This window comes from Schistocerca nitens, chromosome 10 (assembly GCF_023898315.1).
Source record: "Schistocerca nitens isolate TAMUIC-IGC-003100 chromosome 10, iqSchNite1.1, whole genome shotgun sequence".
NCBI classification, from domain to species: domain Eukaryota; kingdom Metazoa; phylum Arthropoda; class Insecta; order Orthoptera; family Acrididae; genus Schistocerca; species Schistocerca nitens.
The window spans coordinates 32,162,882-32,182,619 of NC_064623.1; the positions used below are offsets into that span (position 1 = coordinate 32,162,882).

General features: G+C 46.3%; 1 protein-coding gene across 3 annotated transcripts in view; it reads right to left on the minus strand.

Moving 5' to 3' along the window:
- Positions 1-204: 204 nt before the first annotated feature.
- Positions 205-19,738, minus strand: part of LOC126210372 (organic solute transporter subunit alpha-like) — an 86,072-nt gene continuing 66,538 nt past the window's right edge. For all 3 annotated transcript variants that reach the window (XM_049939601.1, XM_049939600.1, XM_049939602.1), the window contains 2 exons: positions 16,365-16,617; positions 205-916 (listed from right to left, as the gene is read on the minus strand). In XM_049939601.1, the coding sequence (XP_049795558.1) occupies positions 762-916; positions 16,365-16,617 (408 nt within the window). In that variant the 3' untranslated portion in view covers positions 205-761. The remainder of the gene's footprint in view (positions 917-16,364; positions 16,618-19,738) is intronic.

Here is a 19,738-nt window from a genome sequence, read left to right on the forward strand (position 1 = left end):
ATCGTCAGCGTAATGGCCGACCAAATGCTGCTAGGGAAAAAGAGCTCCCCGCATCTCGAACTTCTGAAAAAAAACTTTGTTAATTTTAATTAATGATTACTATCATGAGAGGTGCCCACTAAGTCAATAATACACACTTTCTAATAACAATTTCTATTATATTTTGCAAAAGTACAGAAAAACTTACATTAATTATTATCCAGGACTACAATGGCGGTCTACCTCTGACGAAACAAAAAAGGAGAGAGTTCAGTCAAAGCATTGTCTCTGATCTTCATGGCCTATGTTACACAGAGATTATACAAAAAACTGTGTTTTGTTAATTATATCGATATTTGTGTTTTGATAGTTATAACTTACGTTCTCTACTGTTGATATACATCGCGCAGACGTACTTAGTCTTTAGACAATTTATGGTTCACATGTCACATAGCAAAAACTTCTTTTCCCTTCTCCAAATGTCCATTTATGTGACGCACCGTCACAACTGCCGGAAGAGTCTTTGCTCTCTAAGGGGATTCATGAGTTTTTGAAAATTACAGTGTGCCTCTTATCCGATGGTGTCCCACTAAACAGAAAGGCACCTCAGTGGCAGCTTCCAGCTGCTGGCACCTCCTGGAGACAGTACAATGGAAGTATATCCTCCAGCACCGTCCTACCAGGCCAAAACAGCCCCATCAGATACCACTTGTAGAAGATCGTCTGTCAGTTCATCCTGAAGACAATCAAAGTGGGCTGTCCTCTCGTGTCTAGCCGTTCTGCTAGGCTGAAGTGACCTCACCAGAGGCCACCTCCAGCTGGTTGGGCTCCGGTTCCTCTTCCAGGTGGTCAAATGGGGCCGCATCCGTGCAGTACAGCCTATTGGCCCACAAGCTGAGCGCCACCAGTTCCAGTAGGGTCAGCACGTTCACTCCCACTGTGGACAAAAGGGCAAAAATCCCACACTGACACAAGCTCGTATCACAAATGGCTCAACAGGCTGGAATTTAAATGCACCACAGATGCTTGCCACTAGAAGTGAGATGTATAAAAGATCGAAACACTATCATGAGATTTGTTCAAGCCAGGGAAAGCACTGAGCAATGTCATTTGTGCAAAGTATTTGACATCTGCACAAAGATGAGTGTACATTGTAGAGTGAGAAGGTTAATATGCAATACATCCAAGAATTCGTAATGAGTCATTACAGGATGGGGATGGAATGTTACGAAACTCATTGACTTATTGAAGGCTGTAAGGCGGAAATGTGTAAATTTAAAAAAAAAAATCGATATTGCTTGATAATTAATAATTAACTAAGTAGTACCGTATTTTGTAACATGCAAGTTACTTGAAAAGCTCAAATTTTTGCTCTGTTTGCCACATCTACTCAGAAAAAGTACAATAAAGAATGTGCACTGCCTGAACAAAAGTAATTAAGCAGCCAGAACACGTGTTGGGATGTCAATCCAACTTCACATAGGTACATACCATCGATATGTGTGTAAATGATAAGAATTTCAATTCTCTGTGCCATGTAGAATGGCCTCCAGAGTGTCATAATGTTGAAACTTCCTGGCAGATTAAAACTGTGTGCCCGACCGAGCCTCGAACTCGGGACCTTTGCCTTTCGCAGGCAAGTGCTCTACCATCTCAGCTACCGAAGCACGACTCACGCCCGGTCCTCACAGCTTTACTTCTGCCAGTATCTCGTCTCCTACCTTCCAAACTTTACAGAAGCTCTCCTGTGAACCTTGCAGAACTAGCACTCCGGAAAGAAAGGATACTGCAGAGACATGGTTTAGCCACAGCCTGGGGGATGTTTCCAGAATGAGATTTTCACTCTGCAGCGGAGTCGTGAGTCGTGCTACGGTAGATGGTAGAGCATTTGCCCGCGAAAGGCAAAGGTCCCGAGTTCGAGTCTCGGTCGGGCACGAAGTTGTAATCTGCCAGGAAGTTTCATATCAGCGCTCACTCCGCTGCAGAGTGAAAATCTCATTCTGGTGTCATAATGTTGTTCATGTTTGGTGTTGTGACCAGGCCTGGAGGGTATGTAAGGGGCGTGAACAACGTCAGATGCTGAATGACCACTGTGGAGGACACTTGCAAAAAATGATTCAAATGGTTCTGAGCACTATGGGACTTAACATCTGTGGTCATCAGTCCCCTAGAACTTAGAACTACTTAAACCTAACTAACCTAAGGACATCACACACATCCATGCCCGAGGCAGGATTCGAACCTGCAACCGTAGCAGTCGCGCGGTTCCAGACTGCGCGCCTAGAACCGCTAGACCACCGCGGCCGGCAGGACACATGTAAATACTCTTGTGAGACAGCATTGTCAGCACCCGATACAGTTTGAAAGGGACCTCATTCTGGGTCTCCATTTGGTCGGGTGGTCGAATCAAGCAATATTCAGATTTAATTTTATCCATATTTTGCAGCTCCAAACGTGATTGTACTCAATACACTCGAGGTAGGAATTAAAAAAATTTTTCGTTTTTTATTCAGTACACGATGCATTTCGGACCCTGTGGATCCATATTCAGGTGTAACTCGTCTTAATACGTGCTTTATTTGTTCTTTTGAATGAGATGAAATGCTTATTCCTGTCACGAAAAGGTTTGATGTTAGCTTATGAATTTCGTAAGTCAGACGCAGAAAGTATGTGAGAAATAGTGGAAAAGATGAATAGTGTAAACTTATAAAATAATTCAAGAAAAGCGTTTTTAACGTTTCAGCAACAGCAATACTTTTTTTTCCTCCATCGTTTTGAAACATATCACTTCATTCAAGAGAGACATTCGCATGCCCCAGTTGTCCTGCCTGTTAGACATTGCACAACATATGTTGGAAACGAAACATGTCATCAACACTCTAGAGGACAATTTGGAAGTATAACATAATGAAGCCAATGGTAGGACACTAAATCTATAGAACAACTGGAGATATACCTCCACAAATCAAAATACCAGACTCGATGTTAAATGAACAAACAGATTTCGCAAGCCACAGCTATTTCAGTAATTTTAAAGATCTGTTCTAAAGTTATTTCCTGCATATGTCAATTGTTTCTTGAATATGTCAATTGTTCAATAATTATATCATTAGTACTATGAAAAATTCATCTTTGACTATACTATGTACAAAACTTGTGTGAAATGTTTACAAACATGTGTTTGCGAATGTGCCACTTGAATGAAGTGATATGTTTGAAAACGGCGGAGGAAAAAAAATTATGCTGCTGCTAAAACGTTAAAACGCTTTTCTTGGATTATTTGGTAAGTTTACGCTTTTCATCTTTTCCACTATTTCGCACATATTTTCCTTGTCTGACTTACGAAATTCGTAACCTAACATCAAACCTTTTCGTGACAGGAATAAGCATTTCATCTCATTCAAGAGAACACGTATGTCCCATACATCCTCCAAAACCACTGGACCAATTTCAACCAAACTTACCGTCTAGAAAGGATCGCTGTGTGGGTAAGATCAAGCTACCTCTCAAAGGTGTGGGAGTGGAGGAGAAAAATCAGTGTAGCCCACGATGAGTGAACTCCCATATTTTAGTATTGGCGAATCAGAGCCCTTAGTGAAATGCAACAATCTTTACACGTAATTTCAAAGGTTATGGAAACTTTTTCTCTCTGGCAACCCCCATAAAATGTTGAAAGATGAGAAGTTTATCTATTACTACAATTTAGCTGTTCATGCAGCAAAACTGGTGCATGAAGCATGACGTTTTAATTTATTAGACCCTACATTTTTACTACTTGTTGTTTTCGCAACACATTTGGCAGACAATATTTACATATACTACTGAAAGTACCAGCAAAATTAAATCGTTGTAAGACAGATCGCTCAGGAGATATCCGCCATGAACACTGAGATGCATGAGAAACTACCGCATCATGCAAGACTTTTAATTTATTACATTTATACAAATAACTACATCCACAAAACATTCCGCAGACGGTAGTCACAAATACCACTGGATGTACGTGCAATTGTACCATTCTACATCATATAGTCAGGAAATACGACGTCATAAACATGGAGCTGCCTGAAAATGAAACTACACTGTGAAACATTAAAATTGCTACACCACGAAGATGACGTGCTGCAGACGCGAAATTTAAACGATAGGAAGAAGATGCTGTGATATGCAAATGATTAGCTTTTCAGAGCATTCACACAAGGTTGACGCCAGTGGCGACACCTACAAGGTGCTGACATGGGGAAAGTCCAACCGATTTCTCATACACAAACAGCAGTTGACCGGCGTTGGCTGGTGAAACGTTGTTGTGATGCCTCGTGTAAGGAGGAGAAATGCGTACCATGACGTTTCCGACTTGGATAAAGGTCGGATTGTAGCCTATCGCGATTGCGGTTTATCGAATCGCGACATTACTGCTCGCGTTCGTCGAGATCCAATGACTGTTAGCAGAATATGGAATCGGTGGGTTCAGGAGGGTAATACGGAACGCCGTGCTGGATCCCAATGGCCTCGTATCACTAGCAGTCGAGATGGTAGGCATCTTATCCGCATGGCTGTAACGCATCGCGCAGCCGCGTCTCGATCCCTGAGTCAACGGGGACGTTTGCAAGACAACAACCATCTGCACGAAGAGTTCGACGACGTTTGCACCAGCATGGACTATCAGCTCGCAGACCACGGCTGCGGTTACCCATGACGCTGCATCACAGACAGGAGCGCCTGCGATGGTCTACTCGACGACGAACATGGGTGCACGAATGGCAAAACGTCGTTTTTTTTTCTAATGAATCCAGGTTCCTTTTATAGCATCATGATGGTAGCATCCGTGTTTGCCGATATCGCGGTGAACGCACATTGGAAGCGTTTATTCGTCATCGCCATACTGGCGTATCACCCTGCGTGATGGTATGGGGTGCCATTTGTTACACGTCTCGGTCACCTCTTGTTCGCACTGACGGCACTTTGAACAGTGGACGTTACATTTCAGATGTGTTACGACCCGTTGCTCTACCCTTCATTCGATCCCTGTGAAACCCTACATTTCAGTAGGATAATGCACGACCGCATGTTGCAGGTCCAGCACGGGCCTTTCTGGATACTGAAAATGTTCGACTGCTGCCCTGACCAGCACGTTATCCAGATGTCTCACCAACTGAAAACGTCTGGTCAATGGTGGCCGAGCAACTGTCTCGTCACAATACGCCAGTCACTACTCTTGATGAACAGTGGTATAGTGTTGAAGCTGCATGGGCAGCTGTACCTGTACACACCACCCAAACTCTGTTTGACTCAATGGCCAGGCGAATCAAGGCCTCTATTACGGCCAGAGGTGGTTGTTCTGGGTACTGATTTCTCAGGATCTATGCACCCAAATTGTATGAAAATGTAATCACATGTCAGTTCTAGTATAATATACACTCCTGGAAATGGAAAAAAGAACACATTGACACCGGTGTGTCAGACGCACCATACTTGCTCCGGACACTGCGAGAGGGCTGTACAAGCAATGATCACACGCACGGCACAGCGGACACACCAGGAACCGCGGTGTTGGCCGTCGAATGGCGCTAGCTGCGCAGCATTTGTGCACCGCCGCCGTCAGTGTCAGCCAGTTGCCGTGGCATACGGAGCTCCATCGCAGTCTTTAACACTGGTAGCATGCCGCGACAGCGTGGACGTGAACCGTATGTGCAGTTGACGGACTTTGAGCGAGGGCGTATAGTGGGCATGCGGGAGGCCGGGTGGACGTACCGCCGAATTGCTCAACACGTGGGGCGTGAGGTCTCCACAGTACATCGATGTTGTCGCCAGTGGTCGGCGGAAGGTGCACGTGCCCGTCGACCTGGGACCGGACCGCAGCGACGCACGGATGCACGCCAAGACCGTAGGATCCTACGCACCGCCACTTCCCAGCAAATTAGGGACACTGTTGCTCCTGGGGTATCGGCGAGGACCATTCGCAACCGTCTCCATGAAGCTGGGCTACGGTCCCGCACACCGTTAGGCCGTCTTCCGCTCACGCCCCAACATCGTGCAGCCCGCCTCCAGTGGTGTCGCGACAGGCGTGAATGGAGGGACGAATGGAGACGTGTCGTCTTCAGCGATGAGAGTCGCTTCTGCCTTGGTGCCAATGATGGTCGTATGCGTGTTTGGCGCCGTGCAGGTGAGCGCCACAATCAGGACTGCATACGACCGAGGCACACAGGGCCAACACCCGGCATCATGGTGTGGGGAGCGATCTCCTACACTGGCTGTACACCACTGGTGATCGTCGAGGGGACACTGAATAGTGCACGGTACATCCAAACCGTCATCGAACCCATCGTTCTACCATTCCTAGACCGGCAAGGGAACTTGCTGTTCCAACAGGACAATGCACGTCCACATGTATCCCGTGCCACCCAACGTGCTCTAGAAGGTGTAAGTCAACTACCCTGGCCAGCAAGATCTCCGGATCTGTCCCCCATTGAGCATGTTTGGGACTGGATGAAGCGTCGTCTCACGCGGTCTGCACGTCCAGCACGAACGCTGGTCCAACTGAGGCGCCAGGTGGAAATGGCATGGCAAGCCGTTCCACAGGACTACATCCAGCATCTCTACGATCGTCTCCATGGGAGAATAGCAAGCAGCCTGCATTGCTGCGAAAGGTGGATATACACTGTACTAGTGCCGACATTGTGCATGCTCTGTTGCCTGTGTCTATGTGCCTGTGGTTCTGTCAGTGTGATCATGTGATGTATCTGACCCCAGGAATGTGTCAATAAAGTTTCCTCTTCCTGGACAATGAATTCACGGTGTTCTTATTTCAATTTCCAGGAGTGTATTTGCCCAATGAATACCCGTTTATCATCTGCACTTCCTCTTGGTGTAGCAATTTTAATGGCCAGTAGTGTACCTAGGGGGTAAGAACCACCAGCCTGCTATTGGGGTCAGTGTCATAACATGTAGAGAGAAGCACTGTGGAGAGATGGACAGGCAGCGAGGGGGGAAGAAGGGATGCCCACAGATGGGGAGGGGAGGAGGGGATGGACTGAGGGAGGGGGAGGAAGAGATAGGCAGAGAGAGGGCGGAGGGCGAGGAGGAGATGAACAGTGAGGAGGAAATGGACATAGAAGGGAGAAAGGGTCAGGTGGGCAGAGATAGGTGAGAGGGGGAGATGAACAGAAAGGGGCGTGGAGAAGGTGAATAAAGGGAGGAGTTGGAGGAGATTGACAGAGAGGGGATGAAGAGGAGATGAACAGAGGAAGGGGGAAGGAGGAAGTGGACTAATAGAAAATTGGAATAAATATATACTCGAACAGCTAATAAGAATACAGAGGAAGGTATTTCTGACAAGGAAGAGCGACAAGAGACGCATTTCATATGGTCTCCATGAAAATTTTATCTCCAGCACTGACAGCAGAGCATCAGTGGACAATGTGGAGTAGTATGGTACAATATGCCTTAGACCGGTATCTGCTGAGCAAAATTGATAGGGATGGAAAAGATCCACTATGGTTCCACTACTGCCACGGAAGAAAAGAGAGCTTCGCTGCACATTTAAATGTAGCCAAAGTCTCACAAAGACAGAACGAAGCAAAAGTTAGTGCAAAGAGAGCCATGCGTGAAACGTTCAATAAATTCGAAAGTAAAATTCTGTCTACCTATCTGATAGAAAAATTCTAAGAAGTTTTGACGTTATTTTAAGTCAGTGAATGGATCGAAGCCATCCTTTCAGACACCCTGTGACTACAATGGCATCGACACGTAGGGTGACGGAGAGAGGTGTGAAATACTAAACGGCTTTTTGCAAATCTTTTTCACTGAGGAATATTGTACTGCTGTTCCTCATTTACTTCGTCGCACGAACTTCAAAATGACACAAGTGAAAATAAGTGATCAAGGGATAGAAGAGCAAATGAAATCACTCAACAGCAGAAAGCCACGCGGGGCAGCCGCTCGGTCTAGGGCGCCTTGCCACGGTTCGCGCGGCTGCCCCCGGGGAGTTTCGAGTCCTCCCTCGGGCATGTGTGTGTGTGTGTGTGTGTGTGTGTGTGTGTGTGTGTGTGTGTGTGTGTGTGTGTGTGTGTGTTGTCCTTAGCGTAATTTAGTTTAAGTTAGATTAAGTAGTGTGTAAGCCTTGGGACAGATGACGTCCTCAGCAGTTTGGTCCCACTAGAAGGAACTAACACACTTTTAGCAGCAGTGTACCTTAGGTCTTTGGAGGAGCGAAGTGTTCCTGATGACTAAAAAACACAGGTCGTTCCCGTTTTCAAGAAGGGCCCTAGAACATACGACAAAGCTAAAGGTCCATATCTCTCACGTTGGTCTGTTGTACAGTTCTGGAACATGTTTTATGCTTGGATATTATGACATTCTGGGAGACCGAAAATCTTCTCTGTTGGGTTCAATTAGGATGCCGTAACAACGATCGTGTGGAACACAGCTTGCTCTGTTCGTCCACGAGAACCTGAAAGCAGTAGGTACGGGAAGCCAAGTAGGTGCCATGCTCCCTGGATGCGGTCAGTACAGTTCCACACTGCCGTCTAATAAATAAAATACTAGCCTATCGAATATCAGACCAGCTGTATGATTGGATTGAAGAGTTTCTAGCAAACAGAACACACAGTACCATAACGGCGTGTTACATGACCTCTACTTTTCACAATAACTGTAGCGAAATGCAGACAACGTGCAGAGCATCGACACTTGGTGCAGGGAGTATCAGTTGACCCTCGACATAGATAAATGTAGCAAACTGAACATAAATATGCAGAAAGAGCCATTATTTTATGAGCATATGGTTGCAGAACAATCATCTGAAGCAGTCAAATCCACAAATTATCATGAGTGTGAATACGGAGCAATGTGAAGTGGAACGACCTCATAATACAGGGTGATTCAAAAAGAATACCACAACTTTAGGAATTTAAAACTCTGCAACGACAAAAGGCAGAGCTAAGCACTATCTGTCAGCGAATTAAGGGAGCTATAAAGTTTCATTTAGTTGTACATTTGTTCGCTTGAGGCGCTGTTGACTAGCCGTCAGCGTCAGTTGATGCTAAGATGGCGACCGCTCAACAGAAAGCTTTTTGTGTTATTGAGTACGGCAGAAGTGAATCGACGACAGTTGTTCAGCGTGCATTTCGAACGAAGTATGGTGTTAAACCTCCTGATAGGTGGTGTATTAAACGTTGGTATAAACAGTTTACAGAGAATGGGTGTTTGTTCAAAGGGAAAAGTTCTGGACGGCCGAGAACGAGTGATGAAAATGTAGCACGTATCCAGCAAGCATTTGTTCGCAGCCCAGGAAAATCGACTCGCAGAGCTAGCAGAGAGCTGCAAATTCCACAATCAACTGTATGGAGAGTCCTACGAAAAAGGTTAGTTATGAAACCTTATCGTATGAAATTGGTTCAAGCACTGTCTGCAGCTGATAAGATTAAAAGAATCGATTTCTGTGATTTTATCCTTGCTCAAATGGAAACAGATGAATCTTTCGTTTCAAAGATTGTGTTTAGTGATGAAGCAACTTTCCACACTAACGGGAAAGTCAACCGTCACAATGTCTGTATATGGGGCACTGAGAATCCGCGGGAAACAGTATGAACGTGACTCGCCTAAGGTGAACGTTTTCTGTGCCATTTCAGCAAATAAAGTTCTTGGTCCCTTTTTCTTCGAAGGTGCTACTGTAACTGGACTACAGTATCTGGAGATGTTAGAGAATTGGCTGTTCCCTCAGCTCGAACAAGAAGCACAACAATTCATATTTCAGCAGGATGGAGCGCCACCACATTGGCACTTATCTGTCTGTAACTACCTGAACGTCAACTACCCGAGGCGATGGATCGGCCGCCAGGCAGCCCGTGACAGAGCACTTCATCACTGGCCTCCAAGAAGCCCTGATCTTACCCCCTGCGATTTTTTCTTATGGGGGTATGTTAAGGATATGGTGTTTCGGCCACCTCTCCCAGCCACCATTGATGATTTGAAACGAGAAATAACAGCAGCTATCCAAACTGTTACGCCTGATATGCCACAGAGAGTGTGGAACGAGTTGGAGTATCGGATTGATATTGCTCGAGTGTCTGGAGGGGGCCATATTGAACATCTCTGAACTTGTTTTTGAGTGAAAAAAAACCTTTTTAAATACTCTTTGTAATGATGTATAACAGAAGGTTATATTATGTTTCTTTCATTAAATACACATTTTTAAAGTTGTATTCTTTTTGAATCACCCTGTACTAATCGCACTTGCACCACACTGAAATCCATTGTACGAATCTTCAGGAAATGTAGTGCACTCACAAAGGAAGTAGCTTACAAGACCTCGTTCGATTAATACTTGAATATTGCTTATAATTACAGGATCCGTGACAGGTGGGACTGATAGAGGAAACAGAGAAGATCCAAAGAAGAGCAGCACGTTTCGTTACAAGTTCTTTTAGTAAGTGCGTAAACGTCACAGAGATTCTCAGCCAACTCCATTGGCGGACGCTGCAAGAGGGCTGTTCTATATCACGTTATGGTCTGTTAAAACCGTGAGAGCATACATTCCTAGAAGGGTCAAGCAATATAATGCTTCCTGCTATGCACATCTCACGAAAAGACCGTGAGGGAAAAATTAGATATGTGAGAGCTCACACAGCTTTCGAAATATACACACATCAAAAAAAAGTTTTGGATCACCTCGGTTCCGAGAGTTCCGAACGCATTACAGAAAACTGGAATAGAGATCAACATAAACATCATTTCCGGCCTTTTTATTGCTCATGAAAACTAGACATTGCAAGTTGTGCCACCATACAGTGAGACCTTCAGAGGTGTTGGTCCAGATAGCTGTACACGCCGGTACCTCTAATACCCAGTTGCATTGATGCACGCCTGCATTCGACGTGGCATACCATTCACAAGTTCATCAAGGCACTGTTGGTCCAGATTGTCACACAGACAACGGCGATTAGGCGTACATCCCTCAGATCGGTTGGTGGGCCACGTCGTCCATAAAGAGCCCTTTTCAATCTATCTCAACATTTTCGATAGGGTACATGTCTGGAGATCATGCTGGTCATTCTAGTCGAGCGATGTCGTTAGCCTGAAGGGAGTCATTCACAAGATGTGCACGATGGGGGTGTGAATTGTCGTCCATGAAGACGAATACCTCGCAATATGCTGCCGATATGGTTGCACTATCGTTCGGAGGATGGCATTGACGTGTTATACAGCCGTTACGGCGCCTTCCACGAACATCAGCGACGTACGCGGCCCCACATAATGCCACCCCAAAACAGCAGGGGCCTCCACCTTGCTCCACTCGCTGGACAGTGTGTCTAAGGCGTTCAGTCTGACCAGTTTGCCTCCAAACACGTCTCCGACGATTGTCTGGTTGAAGGTATATCCGACACACATCGGTGAAGAGAACATGATGGCAATCCTGAGCGGCCCATTCGGCATGTTGTTGGGCCCATTCCTACCATGCTGCACGGTGCCGTGGTTTCAAAGATGGACCTCGCCATGGACGTTTGGAGTACAGTTGCCCATCATGCAGCCTATTGTGCACAGTTTGAGTCGTAACATGACGTCCTGTGGCTGCACGAAAAGCATTATTCAATATGGTGGCGTTGCTGTCAGTGTTCCTCCGAGCCAGAATCCGTAGGTAACGGTCATCCACTGTAGTAGTAGCCCTTGGGCGGCCTGAGCGAGTCATGTCATCGACACTTTCTCTCTCTCTCTGTATTTTCTCCATGTCCGAACAACATCGCTTTGGTTCACTCCGAGACGCCTGGACACTTCCCTTGTTGAGAGTCCTTCCTGGCAAAAAGTAACAATGCCGACGCGATCGAACCGCGGTACTGACCGTCTAGGCATGATTAAACTACAGAAAACACGAGCTGTGTACCTCCTTCCTGGCGGAATGACTGGAAATGGTCGGCTTTCGTACCCCGTCCTTCTAATAGGCCCTGCTCATGCAAGGTTGTTTACCTCTTTGGGCTGGTTTAGTGACATCTCTGAACAGTCAAAGGGACTGTGTCTGTGATACAGTATCAACAGTCAACGTCTATCTTCAGGAGTTCTGGAGAACTTTTCTTTTGATGTGTGTAGATCCGAACATGTGTTAAGACAGCAAGGAATGACTTCAGTCTTACCTGAGGGAATGGTAGGAGAAGACAGAGATTGGAATACGTCCGAGCTATTGTTGAGAAGATCGTGGGTAAACACACATCTGACAAATCTTGGACATGAGGCTAGTATTTTGGGAGACATTCCAGCCAAACAATGCAATATACGCGAACTATAATGTTATAGAGTATCTGATGTACTCAACTGGGTGACACGCAATGCGTCCTGACCACATGCTGGGTGCCCGATGGAGCACGTGAAACAACTATGATACACGTTTTCTCTTCTCGCATTGGTTGTCCAATGCTCACCCTTATAAAGAAGCTCTGCCTTTCAGTGCCGCCAAGACTCAGCACAATCAGGAGCACCTGCGAAGATGTCAAACGTAGCTTTGGACGAAACGTCAGGGATAGAAGGGTTCCATGGACCACGGCCATACAATGCGGAAGAATTCTCGGCAGCTGAAACATCCGGTCGTGAAAGGATTCATTGTATGTTCCTTAACAGTTGTAAAGTAGTGTACACTGAGGCAGTATGGAGTACACAAGAATATAAAAGGGCAGCGCGTTAGCGGAGTCGTCATACGTACTCAGGAGATCCATTGGAAAATGTTTGTGATGTGATTACGGCCGCACGACGGAAGTAACAGACTTTCAATGCGGAATGGTAACTGGAGCTAGGCGCATGGGACATTCCATTAGGGTTCAAAAAATGGCTCTGAGCACTATGGGACTCAACTGCTGTGGTCATCAGTCCCCTAGAACTTAGAAGTACTTAAACCTAACTAACCTAAGGACATCACACACATCCATGCCCGAGGCAGGATTCGAACCTGCGACCGTAGCGGTCGCACGGTTCCGGACTGCGCGCCTAGAACCGCGAGACCACCACGGCCGGCTTCCATTAGGGAATTCAGTATTTTGCGATCCACATTGCCTAGGGTATGCCGAGAATACCAGATTTCGGGCAATACCTCTTTCCACGGACAATGCAGTGGCGACGGCCTTCACTTAATGACCGAGTGCAACGGCATTTGAGTAGAGTTGTCAGTGCTAACATACAAGCAACAATGCGTGACGTAACTGCAGAAATGAGGGACGTACGTCGATCGTATCCGTTAGGACAGTGCAGCGGAATTTGGCGTTAATGGGCTGTGGCAGCAGACGACCGAAGTGAGTGCCTTTTTTTCTAGCAGCACTACTTCGCCTATAGCGTCTTTCCTGTGCTCGTGGCCGTATTGGTTGGATCGTAGACGACTGGAAAATTGTGGCCTGGTCAGATGAATCCCGATTTCATGATGGTAGGGTTCGAGAAGGCAGAAACTCTATGGAGCCGTGGACCCCAGTTGTTAAGAAGGCTCTGTGTAAGCTGGTGGTGGGTACATAATGATGGGGGCTGTGTTTACATTGCCAAACTGAACCGATAACTGGCTGGCTAATTGGAGAGCCGGGTCTGTGGCCGATCGGTTCTACGCGCTTCAGTCCGGAACCGCGCTGCTGCTACGATCGTAGGTTCGAATCCTGCCTTGGGCATGGATGTGTGTAATGTCCTTAGGTTAGTTAGCCTTAAGTAGTTCTATGTCCGGGGTACTGATGACCTCAGATGTTAAGTCCTATAGTGCTTAGAGCCATTTGAACCATTTGAGCTACTTGGAGGCCATTTGCAGCCATTCATGAACTTCATGTTCCCAGACAACAATGGAAATGTAACTGGGCCACAATTGTTCACGATTGGTTTGAAGAACATCCTGGATGATACAGGTGAATGATTTGGCCACCCAACGTGAATCCTAACGAACATTTACACGACAATCGAGAAGTCAGTTTCTGCACAAAATCCTGCACTGACAGCTCTGTCGCAGTTATGGACGGCTTTGGAGGCAGCATGGCTCTGTTTCTGCAGGTGACTTCCAACGCTATTTGAGTCCATGCCACATCGAGTTGCTGTGCTGTTGTTGTTGTTGTTGTTGTGGTCTTCAGTCCTGAGACTGGTTTGATGCAGCTCTCCATGCTACTCTATCCTGCGCAAGATTCTTCATCTCCCAGTACCTACTGCAACCTACATCCTTCTGAATCTGATTAGTGTTTCGATCTCTTGGTCTCCCTCTACGATTTGTAGTCTCTGCGCTGCCCTCCAATACTAAATTTGTGATCCCTTGATGCCTCAGAACATGTCCTACCAACCGGTCCCTTCTTCTAGTCACGTTGTGCCACAAATTTCTCTTCTCCCCAATTCTAGTCAATACCTCCTCATTACTTATGTGATCTACCCATCTAATCTTCAGCATTCTTCTGTAGCACCACATTTCGAAAACTTCTATTCTCTTCTTGTCCAAACTAGTTATCGTCCACGTTTCACTTCCATACATGGCTACACTCCATACAAATACTTTCAGAAACGACTTCCTAACACTTAAATCTATACTCTACGTTAACAAATTTCTATTCTTCAGAAACGCTTTCCTTGCCATTGCTACTCTACATTTGATATCCTCTCTACTTCGACCATCATCAGTTATTTTGCTCCCCAAATAGCAAAACTCTCATTTCCTGATCTAATTCCCGCAGCATCACCCGACTTAATTCGACTACATTAAATTATCCTCGTTTTGCTTTTGTTGATGTTCATCTTATACCCTCCTTTCAATACACTATCCATTCCGTTCAACTGCTTTTCCAAGTCCTTTGCTGTCTCTGACAGAATTACAATGTCATCGGCGAACCTCAAAGTTTTTATTTCTTCTCCATGGATTTTAATACATACACCGAATTTTTCTTTTGTTTCCCTCACTGCTTGCTCAATATACAGATTAAATAACATCGGGGAGAGACTACAACCCTGTCTCACTCCGTTCCCAACCACTGCTTCCCTTTCATGTCCCTAGACTCTTATAACTGCCATCTGGTTTCTGTACAAATTGTAAATAGCCTTTCGGTCCCTGTATTTTACCCCTGCCACCTTCAGAATTTGAAAGAGAGTATTCCAGTCAACATTGTCAAAAGCTTTCTCTAAGTCTACAAATGCTAGAAACGTAGGTTTCCCTTTCGTTAATCTGGCATCTAAGATAAGTCGTAGGATCAGTATTGCCTCACGTGTTCCAGTATTCCTACGGAATACAAACTGATCTTCCCCGTGGTCGGCTTCTACTAGTTTTTCCATTCGTCTGTAAAGAATTCGCGTTAGTATTTTGCAGCTGTGACTTATTAAACTGATAGTTCGGTAATTTTCACAATTGGCAACACCTGCTTTCTTTGGGATTGACTTTCGTATCTTTGGGAAACTAAAAGACTCTCTTCGAGGAAGAAGGTTTGAAGATGATGAGTCCCTTGTGCACGCTGCCAAACAGAGGCTCCAACAGGTTCGTCCAGAATTTGACCGTGCGGGTGTATAGGCGCTGGTTCCAAGATGGCGTAAGGCAGTTGATAGGGATGGAAATTATGTGGAGAAATGAAAATATTGTTCCTAAAGGATGTATCTACACAATGTAAAAGTTTCAAACATGTATAATAAAAGATGAATTAAAAAAAAATAGTCTGCATTTCTTTTGGAGTGACCCTCGTATGTCATCAAATTGAGGTCCGAAACGATACTTGGAGGTACAATCTCAGTTAATTATGACCTTTTTTGAATCTGATTTATAGTTTTCCAGATATTTCAAAAACAATTTAAAATGCTCAACCATGTGTACAGGGAACCCCATGCGCTTTTTTACAGTCGCGATAGCTGGCCGGTGTGGCCGAGCAGTCCTAGGCGCTTCAGTCTGGAACCGCGCGACCACTACGGTCGCAGGTTCGAATCCTACCTCGGACTTGGATTTGTGTGATGTCCTTAGGTTAGTTAGGTTTAAGTAATTCTAAGTTCTACGGTGTCCGCTGCTCGTGGTCTCGCGGTAGCGTTCACGCTTCCCGAACACGGGTTCCCGGGTTCGATTCCCGGAGGGGTCAGGGATTTTTCCTGCCTCGAGATGACTGGGTGTTGTTGTGTCGTCTTCATCATCATCATTCATCCCCATCACGGTCGGAGGAAGGCAATGGCAAACCACCTCCACTAGGACCTTGCCTAGTAAAGCGGTGCGGGTCTCCTGCACCGTTCCCCTACGCTCTGGAAAGAAGCATGGGACTTCATTTCCATTTTTTTCCAAGTTCTAGGGGACTGATGACCTCAGATGTTAAGTCCCATAGTGCCCAGAGCCATTTCAACCATTTGAACCACTCGCGATAACTGAACGGTCCCATTCCATGGCCTCCCCCTCCCAGAAGAAAGAGAAGGCGTTAGTGGGTACTGACTGCGGCTCCAGAAGGAGGGCGAGAAGGCTCCAGAGCAGGGGAAGAGCGCCGCGACGCTGTCCGCTGCAGCACCCTGCAGCTCAGTCGCCAGCGTGGTGAGCTCGAGGGCGAGGAACTTGTGCGAGGCGTTGCCTCCGCCAGGCAGCTGCAGGCGCTCCAGCAGCTGCACCACCATCTGCGTGCCCCAGCCCGCCACCAGCACAGACCCCACCTGCACGGGCTCCATGTACGGCCACACCCTGTCCAGCAGCCTCTGCAACACACCGTGCACCGTGGGCTGTCGGATGGATTGTTTGGGGCAGGCGACCTGGGAGCGAGGTCATCGGTCTCATCGGATTAGGGAAGGACAGGGAAGGAAGTCGGCCGTGCCCTTTAAAAGGAACCATCCCGGCATTTGAACAATACCTGAAGAAAACAAAAACAGTCTGGAAATCTTAAGGAAAGTTGACGGTTGTAAAAGGAATTGGAAAAGATAGAAAATTTGTTGGACATGTCATCATGTACAATACTTTCATCATTAACATTCTTGAAGTGCTGGGAAAGGAGAGGACGTTCTAGGATGAAGCATTTGGAAGACATCGAGAAGAGGATAGGATGTGACAGTTACACAGAAATGAAACAAACAGTCGATGACAGAAGAGAGTAGTTGCATAGACAAGGCATTAGCCTCTAGAATATGTAGTACACAATGTTGGAAGCTCCGAGAGACAGTCTGCAGACTATACAAGCTATCCACGAATGGGCTTACAAGGAGCCTATTCTTGAGTAGTTTTCATCAATCTGGGATCCGTAAGAGGTGAGACTTACGAGAGAAGTAGAGAAAATCCAACGGAGAGCGGCGCGTTTCGTCACGAGGTGCCGGCCGCTGTGGCCGTGCGATTCTAGGCGCTTCAGTCTGGAACCGCGTGACCGCTACGGTCGCAGGTACGAATCCTGCCTCGGGCATGGATGTGTGTGTGATGTCCTTAGGTTAGTTAGGTTTAAGTAGTTCTAAGTTCTAGGGGACTGATGACCGCAGTCCCGTAGTGCTCAGAGCCATGTGAACCATTTTTTCGTCACGAGGTAGTTTCGTCGACGCGAAAGTGTTACAGAGATGCTCAATAAACTCCAGTGGGAGATGATACAAGAGAGCATCACGGAGAGGTTTACTCTTGAAATTTAGAGACAATATTTTCTGGGAAGAGTCCGATGACCTGTTACCTCTTCTCGCAAAATGACCACGATGAGAAAATTCGAGAAGGTAGATGTACGAGGGGGAGTTGGAAAGTAAGTATCCCCTCTCGACTGTGGGCAGAGTTGTGTTGGGTTGGGCTGTTTTGGGGGAAGAGACCAAACTGCCAGGTCATCGGTGTCATCGGTTGAGGGAAGGACAGGATAGGAAGTCGGCCGTGCCCTTTCAAAGCAACCATCCCGCCATTTGCCTGGAGCGATTTAGGGAAATCACGGAAAACCTAAATCAGGATGGTCGGATGCGGGATTGAGCCGTCGTCCTCCCGATTGCGAGTCCAGTGTGCCAGCCACTGCGCCACCTCGCTCGGTCCCATGGGCTGTGAAAATCTTGTATAGTAGGTGTTCTGCAGTATGTAAGTACACTGGTGGACAAAATTAAAAGGTGGGTAACATTTACTCTAATGATGTGGGGAAATACTGGAGAGAAATAAATGAAAATAGGTATGGATGTGGTTTATTGTATTACAGTCATTTGTACAAAACAGCAGTTCAAACGCTAGTGGTTAGCATGAGTAACGGTTAAGAGTGCAGTGCGGTCCAGACCACAGGTTGCAAAATACACTACTGAACATTAAAATTGCTACACCAAGCAGAAATGCAGATGATAAACGGGTATTCATTGGACGAATACATTACCCTAGAACTGACATGTGATTACATTTTCACGCAATTTGGGTGCACGGATCCTGAGAAATCAGTACCCATAACAACCACCTCTGGCCATAATAACGGCCTTGATACGCGTGGGCATTGAGTCAAACAGAGCTTGGATGGTGTACACACGTACAGCTGCCCATGCAGCTTCAACACGATACCACAGTTCATCACGAGTAGTGACTGGCGTATTGTGACGAGCCAGTTGCTCGGCCACCATTGACGAGACCAGTTGGTGAGAGATCTGGAGAATGTGCTGGCCAGGGCAGCAGTCGAACATTTTATCTATCCACAAAGGCCCGTACAGGACCTGCAACATGCGGTCGTGCATTATCCTGCTGAAATGTAGGGTTTCGCAGGGATCGAATGAAGGGCAGAGCCACGGGTCGTAACACATCTGAAATGTAACGTCCACTGTTCAAAGTGCCGTCAATTCGAACAAGAGGTGACCGAGACGTGTAACCAATGGCACCCCATGTCATCACGCAGGGTGATACGCCAGTATGGTGATGACGAATACACGCTTCCAAGGTGCGTTCACCTCGATGTCTCCAAACACGGATGCGACCATCATGATGCTGTAAACAGAACCTGGATTCATCCGAGAAAATGAGGTTTTGCTATTTGTGCATCCAGGTTCGTCCTTCAGTACAGCATCGCAGGCGCTCCTGTCTGTGATGCAGCGTCAAGGGTAACCGCAGCCATGGTCTCCGAGCTGATAGTCCATGCTGCTGCAAACGTCGTCGAACTGTTCGTGCAGATGGTTGTTCTCTTGCAAACGTCCCCATCTGTTGACTTAGGGATCGAGACGTGGCTGCACGTTCCGTTACAGCCATGCGGATAAGATGCCTGTCATCTCGACTGCTAGTGATACGAGGCCGTCGGGATTCAGCACGACCAGCGCTAGCGGCAATGTCGCGATACGATAAACCACAATCGCATTTCTCCTCCTTATACGAGGCATCACGACAAAGTTTCACAAGGCGTGTATGAGAAATCGGTTGGAAACGTTCCTCAAGTCAGCACGTTGTAGGAGTCGCCACCGGCGCCAACCTTGTGTGACTGCTCTGAAAAGCTAATCATTTGCATATCACAGCATCTTCTTCCTGTCGGTTAAATTTCGTGTCTGCAGCACGTCATCCTCGTGGTGTAGCAATTTTAATGGCCAGTAGTGTACTTTCTTTATGTTAGTGGATACTTATGTGCGTGTGGTGGGAAGAGGAAGATTCATCAATTATTTATTCCACACACACACAATATTCCACTCAAATAAGGAATAACACATCCACACAGTAAGAAAAAAAGCAATCTCACAAAGAATGACATATTCACGCACAACAAAATACATACACACACTAACACACACACATAACAAATGAGAAATATCAAACCACACATGCTACACAAACAAAAGACGAGAGATAAACACACAGCGACAGCAGACAACACTGTAAATACTAACATGAAAAGTGCAACTGATGCGCTGTAAT